The 11,647-nt window shown below is 37.2% G+C and overlaps 1 protein-coding gene across 1 annotated transcript in view; it reads left to right on the plus strand.

Moving 5' to 3' along the window:
* Nucleotides 1-11,647, plus strand: part of PRKAR2B (protein kinase cAMP-dependent type II regulatory subunit beta) — a 113,287-nt gene that overhangs the window by 27,573 nt on the left and 74,067 nt on the right. Inside the window, exon 2 of the mRNA XM_007453338.1 lies at nt 4,489-4,524. Coding sequence (XP_007453400.1) covers nt 4,489-4,524 — 36 coding nt within the window. The remainder of the gene's footprint in view (nt 1-4,488; nt 4,525-11,647) is intronic.

Raw genomic sequence — 11,647 nt, forward strand, 5'->3', positions numbered from 1 at the left:
GTGTGTGTGTGTGTGTGTGTGTGTGTGTGTGTGTGTGTGTGTGTTTAATGACCATAAATCACAACTCAGGGCTCTTATTTCTTTAACCTGGAACTTCTCTCCCAGCATTATGCTCAGAGGTGCAAGCTATCTGCATGACTATCAACCTGGCTTTCCTTTCTGAAGGCCAAACTCATTGGTTCATGCTTTCAATTGACTGCTTTTGTTTTTATATAATTTCTTACGTTTTCTAGTTTTCTACGGAACTTCTCTTTTTACCTAAATTTTTCTGTTAGGGCAGCTGCGTGCGTGGCATATGCCCTTGCAGTCATAGTATGTGAAAATACCCCCGACTTGGTCAAGCTCTTCAGAGGCAGGGACTCTGTCACATTCCCAGTGCCCGGCATCCACATCCAATAAACAGTGGAATAAGTGGGACAAGGAGACTTGCTCTGTTTACTTCACAGAGTTGATTGATTCACGCCACAGCTGTTGACTCAGTGCCTCTTATCTACCAGGCACTGCTTATCTTGGGCTTCAGGCATAAAGAGGTGAGAAGATAAGCAGGTCCTGCTGGCTCCGAGAAACTCCAGTCACAGGTGCGGGAGGCTGTTTTCACTGCTAGGAACAGAGAGGCTCATTCAGCCACCTCAAGTAGTAGAGAGTTTTTCCTGTAAGGATACTCCAGGATTAAAGAAGACTTGAATCAGTTATACTTCTGGGGGCTGAGGAATTAAGACCCGTCTAGTTTGGGAACTGATGGGATCTCTGGATAGACAAGCGCAAAGACATTCATAGGAACACGGGACTCTCCGTATTGCGCTGGAATGGCGCTTGGGAGAAAGTCAAACCTACATAAACATTTCTGTATTTTTCCTTAGGATTCATTAAGATCTTAGGTTATATCTCCTTAAAATGTTAGGGGCATTTAGTATATTCTTAAATCATATTTGTTTCTCCGGGCAAATAATACGTTTGCTATATTTTTCTTTCTATATTCTCCTAATATGTGTGTGTGTGTGTGTGTGTGTGTGTGTGTGTGTGTGTATGAATACACTTACAGAATATCTATAGAATAGGAAAATATAAAGGTGGAAACCAAGAGTCTGAGGAAACCTAATTTGACTTTGCACATTTTAAAGCATCATCTATTAACTTTTTTGTGAATTTGTGCTGCTGTTTACTTTGTATATGCAAAAAATGTAATGTTAAGATTGGTAATATTAGCTTATAGTAAACATCAATCTCTTATATTTGAATAGGAATTTATAGTTTACAGGCACTTTCAAAGATGTTTATTTATTTTTTCATAAAACTCCCCTTGAATTAAGGAGGGCAGATCTTACCTTGCATGTTTTTTAAATTGAGGATTTAGGTCAAAGTTATACGATTCATCCAAGCTTTCCCGGAAGGCGATGGGGCCAGCAGTGGAGCCCACGCCTCTTGACCCCAGTCGCCGCCCGGTGGTGCGTCCTTCCTCACCTTCCTCCTGCTCCCCTTCCCTGTACTTGGGTTCCTGAGAGAGAAAACACCAGGCACCCCATGCCCAGCTGCACATTGCTTTACTTGCAGCAGAGTCTCCACCCTGAATCTCAATCTTCTTCCCCATTTTGGTAACTAAACTAAAAAGTCTAGAAAAATTGTGAAGGTTACTGTTAGCTTGCCAAGAGTTGGTACAGGAAATACTTGTGTTTCATCCCTGCAAGTGGTTATGAAGGGATATGTTTTGAGGGATTGCAGTTTTGGTAATTTTGTCAAAACCCAGTGTTTACCTTAACTACTGGGTACCACATGCCTGGTGCCCCCATCTTCTTAACTGCCCAGTCCTGTGCCCCATTTACTATTGGGAAATGGAAGTCAAAGTCATAGAACTTCTCTACGCACAATTTAAAAATTGATATAATTTCTAGCAAAAATATAAAGGAGAAATAAGGCAATTAATTTATAGTAAGTAAAATGTATTTCAGCAGGTATATGCTTACATGTACACAAGAAGACATAATGCAGTTAGAGTCTCCCACTTACATGTAGAATCACTAAGAATATGAAAGCTGCAGATGTAGTCTGATCAGGTGTATTGTACTGGTTATTCAGATACCACAAGTGATACAGCAGTGACATGATTTTTTGAAATGATGGACATCTATTAGTAAAATTCCAAACAAAACAAAAATACCCCCCAAAACCCCCAAATTCCTTTGATTTATGTTGTATTTGTGTTGTAGAAAATCTGATGCATATTAAAACTGCATATAATAATCGTATTTATGTATAAACAGTGTTAGAATTTAGGCTCAGGTGGTTATAAATTGACTTGTTTGCCAACATGAATGTCCAGTGGGATATGTGAAAGTAGTGCAGGACAAAAGTTTTGGGATTCATGACAGTTCTTTGTTGTATAGGATTGTCCTGTACGTGGTCTGTCAGATGCCAAGGATGTCTTCTGAATTATTGTGACAGTTGAAAAAATTGCTCCCACAGCTTTAGAATACACCTCCTAGGTGGTGATGCCACTTCGTTGAAAATCTCTGCCTTAAACACTTCAGAAAGACACAGGGAATTCGCCGGCAGTCCAGTGGTTAGGACTCCGTGCTTTCGCAGCTGAGGGCTGGGTTCAATCCCTGGTCAGGGAACTAAGATCCAACAAACCGTGCAGTGTGGCCAAAAAAAAAAAAAAAGGCATAGAAGCCTAAGGGACCGCAAGGGAACAAAGATGCCCCAGCATTTCAAACCAGAAGCTCACAGTGCTGTGATTTCCTTGTCTAGAGAGACTAGAGGGGGAGGAGAGTGTCTGCTCTGTTTTTTGCCCCAAGGCTGAGATCTGCTTTTTACCTTCATCTTGCCTTGGGCAGCCAGCACTATCTTTTCTGCATTCCTGTGGTTGAAGTTTCCCCTGTCCTTGTAGCTTGCTGGGGAGGCTTTTTTTAGACTAGGCTCTGAAGGAGTTGTGCAAAAGGGGGTTGAAGGTGTCCAAGAAAACTGATGGAAGTTTTTTTGTGCATGCGATACATAAAATATAACTACACTTTGCCTGATGAAAGGTTTTTATATAAGTAATTTGTGACTTTGCAGCTATGTGGCTGAATTATTTTGGTATATAAGTAGTGGGAATTTTCTCTTGCTCAGTTTAGAATATATAATTTTGCTATAAATTATAGTGTTTTAATAATTGGGTTTGTGAATGATTTCACACAGTTAATCCTTAGTAACAATGGAGATCAATATGGAAGGAAATATTTACCTGTTAGGTGGTGATTTCAGGCGTCAGTATTTTTGCTTTCTGTTCTTGGTGGGGCAACATTTTGGTGCTAGAAGTGCCTAGGTTGGAATTCTCAAGCTCTGCCACAGGGTGACTATGTGATCTAAAGCAAACTAATCCATATCTCTGAGCCTTACTGTAAAATCTTGTCATCAGTAATGTTGCGGTTCTGCTACTTAATAGAATGGTTGCAAGGATTAGTGTGAAACATCTGACAGTTTTCTTCTAGTACTTATTCCAAAGCATCTCTATTTTTTGTGCTCTATAACCATAATGCTGGCAAAAATTTTAAGTCTTCTTTTTTTACTTGACCTATTTCCATAGTGTAAACAGTCTTTTTAATTACTGTTTTAAAAGTATTGAAGTATTAAAAAGTATCATAGTAGACCCATGACATCCTGTTACTAAAATATACAGTGTAATACATGATGTCCTTTCTGTATATAATATGAACTGTGAACTTACCTGCTTCTCTCAAGAAATAAAATTTTTAAAAACCTAATGTCTTGAGATAACTGTAAGGTATCTGTAAGCAAAACCAAGAAGAAACAACAGAGCTAAGTTGAATGCAGGGCGTGGACCAAGGGCGGGCTTACCAGCTGAGCAATGCACTCCCATACACCAGCCTGAAATTGCAGCCTTCCACAGATAGACTTGCATATCATAGACCTTTGGGTTGCACAAAAATTGTCAAAACCACAAATATACCATCCTTTACCTAATAATGATATCAGTATATGTGAGCATTTTTAGTTTTGTTTCCAAATATTTTCACTGTAAAAGTAATGCTGTTGAATAGATGTGTGTGTGCACACACACGTGTATCTTTTTCCTTCTCTAGTAATACTTCTTTAGGATAAATCTCTTCAAAGTAGAGTTACTCTCTTAAAGGAGACACACCTTTTATGACACTAGATGTAACTGTCAAATTGTTTACAAAAATATTATATAGATTGGCACTGTCCCAGTTAAGTAGTTTCAGCCACACATAACTAGGGATTTTCATTTAAAGTGTGTTGGGGGGACTAATTTAACAGGTGAAATATTGATTTTAATTTATATTTCCTTGGCTACTAGTGAATTTAAACATTTAATTTTCATATATTAATGGTTTTTCTTCTTGCATTATTTATTCATTCATATCTTTCTCCTATTTAATTTATGGGATCACTTAACAATTTAGGTCGTTTTCAGGGTTTTGGATAAATTAAAATTTTATCTAATCATATTATTCTGCTTTTCTCTTTCAGCTCCAGTAATAAACCGATTTACGAGGCGTGCCTCAGGTAAGTCTGATGATGGATTTTGCTCACTAATGGTGACATTTTTAAAATGGATTGGATAAGAAGGTATGAAAAGAATAATTGCTATAGAGTAATAACTTATTTGTCAGTCATTTTCCCAGAAAACACAACCATCTGATAAAATCAAGAACTAGGAAATAATTGGAAATACACACTGAGTGACTAAACTTAAAACCACACTGTGCACTGAGGCTAATGTATGGAGACTCTTGCCCCAATTTGTTTATTTCTGCTCTTGATAAATTAATATCTACATGGTTATCTGGTTTGTCAGTCACAGTTTAGAAGAAGTAATTTAGAACTTGGGTAAAGGACACTCTAGAAACAGGGAGGGATGGAGAGTTTTTAATAAAGGACAGGAAAACTCATAACACTCCCGATATAAGACCTTGTCATCATGGGGTCTTATTCAGAATAGGAGCAAATTGCTTTATATTTGTTCCTGCCCCAGGGGCTATTGCTGTCCTAGAGATACCACAGTAACCTTCTGCATATTCACAGTGAGGGCGACCTTAACCATTGACAGGTGCTTAAATTTGGTTCACTATACTGGGCACCACCTGCATTACATTGGTGGGGAAGTAAAGCATTTCTATCCTAAATGAGTTTGGGCGCTGAAATGGATAAACTGTTGTTTGGAAAATTCACTTCTGTGAAATACCTTCTCTAAAGATAGAGGACAAGTGAAGTACTACCATGTTTGGTTTGAGAAAATGACTTTCTTTTATATATAACTAGAGTTTTTTAGTTGAAAAACACAAGAAATAATTTCAAACAGATCATCTTTGACATTTATATAATACAAATGAGTCATTTGTTTCATAAAATTACCTAATTTCTATCTGTGCTATATTATTAAATGTGTTTTAAGATTGAGTTTTATTTTTAATTTGTCAGCAGTTACTGGTATAATTTACTCTTATTATGCGGTGACCAGGTCTATAAGGAAAAAGACAGGGATTAGGATAATATGCTGTATTGTGATGGTACCTACTTTATCCTCCTGAGCTTTTTGTAATGTTGAGGCATATCTATTTTTAATGTTGAAAACAAAGTGTAGATTATAATGCCTTTCATGGAATGAGAGATTATGTCAGTAAGGCATCAATCAGACTTTATCCCAGAGTAGAGCTATCAAGAGTGATCATATTCTGGTGTAATATGTAGTCTTTCATGAGCAGTGGTGGAAACAGAGAGGAAGAATAAGACAGAATCAGTAGTGAGATATCTTGTCTCCGTGATGTAAGATTCTTTCTGTAGGAACATAGTTAAGACTCTTAGAATAAATTGTCTCCCTTTCTGCCTCAAACTGACATGAGACATTTATTTCTGGGAAAATTCCATTAATATTTGTTGTTCAGTATACATAGCATCAGTTGAAGGATCAGGGGCTCTAGTATATAGGTTCGTTTTGAAACACCCTATTTCACTCCCCACCAACCACTGTTGAATCTGTGTCCAGTGTATCTCAGCATGATTGCCTGGAAATATAGACAAGCTAGAATGCCGGCAAAGAAATACACGTTCAAGTCAAATGTTGCATTTATTCCAAGTGACAGGCAATAGGAAATGCCAGTGAAAACAACAGGGAGCAGTTCGATTTAAAGAAAAATGAAATGATATCAGGTTCAGGAGTCATGTTGTAAAAGCCTTAAAAGGTGTAAATATTGTTACCCTAATAATATAACATGCTGGAAAGCACTATGAGAATGAATTTTGACATTAATTATTGGAAGGAAAAGAGAATTGACTTATGGAATACTCCTGATGCGTCAGGCAGGCACTGTGGTAAGCATTTTATACACATTTTCAGTCTTTCAGGCAAGGGAAATAAAATTATATTTACTGCCTTGGATAAGAAGAACAATGGTCTTTGTCTAAAACTTTTTTGACAAAGAAAGCAGAAACTGTCTTAAGACATCTCGGGGAGGAAATTCTGCAGTGCTCTTTGTTAATTTAATCTAGTGGTGAAAAGTAGTTCAATGCAGTAGTAGACTTCAGTTTCTTTGGAAGTAGCATTTCCTGAACATAAAAAAAATAGACATCTACTTAAAATAGGGAAATTCATATCTGATAATTAAAAATATTTCTTAGGATATCTTTTTTTGATAAAGTTTTAATTCAGAAATACTTTTTCTTTTCAGAAGTAAGTTATAACTTTAAATTTGTAATGTGATACCTGTAATTTAAGGGAAAAACAAATAAGTCAACCAGAAATGTAGGACACAAGAGTATACTTCTTGATACAAGAGTTTATTTCTTACTTGTCTATTTTTTTTTTAATTTATTTTATTTATTTATTTTTGGCTGCGTTGGGTCTTCGCTGTTGCGCGTGAGCTTTCTCTAGTTGCTGCAAGCGGGGGCGACTCTTCGCTGCGGTGCAGGCTTCTCATTGCTCTGGCTTCTCTTGTTGTGGAGCACGGGCTCTCGGTGCCCGGCATTGAGTAGTTGTGGCACGCAGGCTCAGCAGTTGCGCAGGGCTTAGTTGCTTCGTGGCATGTGGGATCTTCCCGGACCAGGGATCGAACCTGTGTCCCCTGCATTGACAGGTGGATTCTTAACTGCTGTGCCACCAGGGAAGCCCCTTACTTGTCTATTTTTTAATAATAATTACAACAATAAGTACTGTATGTATACATTATAACAATAAATATACTATGTGTAGTGCTAGGTATTCAATCACTTTTGATTGAATGAAAATTTTAAAATAGTGTGTTATGATATATTCCTGATTTGACTGAGTTTCCTACATCTTTGAGGTTTTGGCTTTTGATATTCATACCGCACCTATCAAAAGTAAATATTTCAACCTGAATACCTCAAGCAAAACATTTCGGCCTTTTATACCTTTTTCTTTTGTTATGGTTCATGAGGATGAGGGCAATGTTTATATTAAGGATGTGTTTAACGAATACATAATTTCAGATCATTTTTATAAATAACACTGTTTCTGCTGAACTCTCCTCATGTGTTTTCAGTGCCTGCCCACGAACCTGTTGGTTTTTATTTCTATAAGTAAAAGGAATCAGTTTCACTCAGTATTTTCAAACAAAATTCATTCCTAGAATTTTAAGAGTTTGTAGCAGTTTCAGGGTTTCATAAGTTTTCCACTTGGTTCAGGAATGAAAGGCATGTTGTGGAGTGTGATTAATGGATAAAAACAGGTGGGCATTTGGAACAGTAGGGTCTTGCCTTATACGGTAGAGAGGATAAGTTCTACAAAACTTATGATGATGAAACTGTCAGATTTTCTTTTTAACATCTTTATTGGAGTATAATTGCTTTACAGTGTTGTGTTAGTTTCCGCTTTATAACAAAGTCAATCAGCTATACGTATACATATATCCCCATATCTCTTCCCTCTTGCGTCTCCCTCCCTCCCACCCTCCCTATCCCACCCCTCTAGGTGGTCACAAAGCACCGAACTGATCTCCCTGTGCTATGCGGCTGCTTCCCACTAGCTATCTGTTTTACATTTGGTAGTGTATATATATACATGCCACTCTCTCACTTTGTCCCAGCTTACCCTTCCCCCTCCCCGTGTCCAAAAGTTCATTCTCTAGTAGATCTGTGTCTTTATTCCCATCCTGCCCCTAGGTTCTTCATGACCTTTTTTTATTTTAGATTCCATATATATGTGTTAGCGTACAGTATTTGTTTTTCTCTTTCTGACTTACTTCACTCTGTATGACAGACTCTAGGTCCATCCACCTCACTACACATAACTCAGTTTCGTTTCTTTTTATGGCTGAGTAGTATTTCATTGTGTATATGTGCCACATCTTCTTTATCCATTCATCTGTTGATGGACACTTAGGTTGCTTCCGTGTCCTGGCTATTGTAAATAGAGCTACAATGAACATTGTGGTACATGACACTTTTTGAATTATGGTTTTCTCAGGGTATATACCCAGTAGTGGAATTGCTGAGTCATATGGTAGTTCTATTTTTAGTTTTTTAAGGAACCTCCATACTGTTTTCCATAGTGGCTGTATCAATTTACATTCCCACCAACAGTACAAGAGGGTTCCCTTTTCTCCACAGCTTCTCCAGCATTTATTGTTTGTAGATTTTTTGATGATGGCCATTCTGACTGGTGTGAGGTGATATCTCATTGTAGTTTTGATTTGCATTTCTCTAGTGATTAATGATGTTGAGCATTCTTTCATGTGTTTGTTGAAAATCTGTATATCTTCTCTGGAGAAATGTCTATTTAAGTCTTCTGCCCATTTTTGGATTGGGTTGTTTGTTTTTTTGATATTGAGCTGCATGAGCTGCTTGTAAATTTTGGAGGTTAATCCTTTGTCAGTTGCTTCATTTTGTCAGATGTGTTTTGAAATCCAGGCAAATGTATCTCTGGTATCTTCCTGACAGCACCCCATAACCTTTGTTTGCTTGTTTGTTTACTTATATTTTTCTTGAGATATAACTGACATGTAACATTGTGTGTGTTTAAGGTATACAGCATGTTGATTTGATACATTTATATATTGCAGTATGATCATCCATAACTTTACAGTACCCCATAATCCTATTGTTAAACAAAAGAAAAAGAAATACTGCTTTTGTTCTTTTTTAATCCATTTATACTCTGAGTAATAACTTCTTATCTCATGTCTTTTTAAATACACAGAAGTCATATACATAATCTATTTTAGAGTTTTGATAGAATTAGCGCTGACAGTTTTGCATTTAATTTCTCTTAGAGCTTATTATGGACTTTCTGTTTTGGAAGATTATTCTTTTTGGTGGAAAAATGGGAAACATACCATTTATTGTTGTAATTATTATTAAAAATTATTGGTAGTAGTAGAGGTAGTAGCTGAATAAATCTTTGACGAGTAAAACTTCAACCAAACAACAATTCTGTTGCTTTGTTGTTCATCTAGTATATTATATGGGAAAGACCCTAGTATGTAGAGTTATACAGACCTGAGTTCAAACCACCCATTTACTATGTAAATTTGCTTGTAAGTTATTTACCTCATTGAGTGTTACTTCCTTATTTTCATTTTTTCATTTTGGGATCACAGCAGCTGTGTTCACTTTTGTTATGATGGTTAAGTTAGATGGTTTTTATAAAGCAGAGTGTCTAGGCTCTCAAAAATGTTAGTGGTCAGCTCTCTTGAACATAGTTTAAGACAAAACAAAACAATAAAATGCTCATCTCTGTGTCTTAGTCTGTCATAAAAAGGCCTTAAAGAGTCATAACACTATTTGATGTTCATCCTTTAATATGGGCCTCTCTTTTTATTATTTGTACATTAAAGTTTTTTTTAAAAAAAGAGTATAATGATTTTCCTCTGTGGTTTTGGCTCTGAATTGAAAAACAAATTGAAATGACCCATTAATCTTGAGCCAGTGCCTTCTCAGGAGGTCAGACCTCTCTCTGAATTTTTTTTAATCTCAGGATTTTATTTTGAAAAAATCAAGCTTATAGAAAAGTTTGAGGAATAGTTCAATGAACACCTTTATATAGATTTCCCAGCTGTTATTATTTTGCCACATTTGTATGCTCTTTTTTTCCTTCCTTGCACATGCACTGACACACACTTTTAGTTTTTTTTTTTTTTTTTTTTTGCGGTACGCGGGCCTCTCACTATTGTGGCCTCTCCTGTTGCGGAGCACAGGCTCCGGACGCACAGGCTCAGCGGCCATGGCTCACGGGCCCAGCTGCTCCGCGGCATGTGGGATCTTCCCGGACCAAGGCACGAACCCGCGTCCCCTGCATCGGCAGGCGGACTCTCAGTCACTGCGCCACCAGGGAAGCCCACACTTTTAGTTTTTTAACTGAACCTTATAGGAATCCTAAATACCTCATGCATGTCTCCTAAGAACAAGGATATTTTCTGAATAATATAATGTGCAAGGAATTTAACTTTGATACAATGCTGTTATGTAATCTGTAGTCTAGACTCCAGTTCCTCAGTTGTCTTGCGGTGTCCTCTCTCCCTCTCTCTCTCTCTCTTTTCGTTCAAGCTCATCCAGGGATTTTATATTGCATTTAATTGTCATGACTCCGCTGTCAGTCTTTCACAAAATGGCTCCCTGAAATTTTGAAATCTGCTTTTTTAGAGCGCTGACGGTTATCCCCAACAGTGGGGCAGTTCCCGGTTATCACCTGTTATGAGTTCTTACATTGTATGGGCATGTCCACTGTCTGGTCACGATGCCCCATTGATTGCCATGTATTGCTTTCACGGACTGCTGTTGAGCATTACTTGCTCTAATATGTCATTATTGCTTATAATAGAAGTGAAAATGGAGCTCCAAATTATGAATTGGCTAATTTTCTTTTCACATGTAGATAATTAGCCACTCTTCAATTTTTAGCCATAACATGAGCATTGAATTTTATGGTATATTTTTAACAGATCTAAAATCTTCTAATTTTCCCTAAACTAGCATTTGGAATAATTCAGAGGTGAAATTAACTTTTGAATCTCACACACCCACTGTGTAAAATGGCACATTAAAAACTCAGTAAGATCACCCAGACAGAAAATGATTAAGTCCCCAAGAAAAGTAGTGAAATAGCAGAAGTTCAGATCTTGTCTTGAATCTGATTCAGGGAACATATGCTTCCTTGATTCAGGGCACATATGCTTCCTTCTGTTTTGTTTTGGAAAGATTTTGTAGCCTTGGTATTAGTTTTTATTTTAAAGTTATTTGACAAGAGCTTTTAACCCCCAAATTATTTTTTCCCAGAGGTCATTCTCATATTTTCAAACCAATTTGCTAGTATGAATATGTTTACATTTATATTTTGTTATTAGAAGCTCATGTCAAGCTTGGTAATCACCAACACTAGATAATGCATTCCAGGAGAATACTACTTTAATTCATTTACTAATCTGTTCAGCAGACGTTTTACTGATTCTTTACTTTGTGCCAGATACAGTGCTAGGGATGCAAGAAGAGTAAGATAGGGCCTTTAGGAAGTTCACAGTCTAGCAGGGAAGCTGGCTGTGACTCAGAGTGTGCTAAATACCACAGTATCCACAAAGTGAAAAGCAGAAAATGTATAGTTCTTCCCCAGCATGGGGCTCACAGAAAGGGTGCCATTTGAGCTGGTCTTTAAGGCTTATGACACAGGTTTCAGCAG

The sequence above is a fragment of the Lipotes vexillifer genome, unplaced genomic scaffold (assembly GCF_000442215.2).
Source record: "Lipotes vexillifer unplaced genomic scaffold, Lipotes_vexillifer_v1.1 scaffold192, whole genome shotgun sequence".
NCBI classification, from domain to species: Eukaryota; Metazoa; Chordata; class Mammalia; order Artiodactyla; family Lipotidae; genus Lipotes; species Lipotes vexillifer.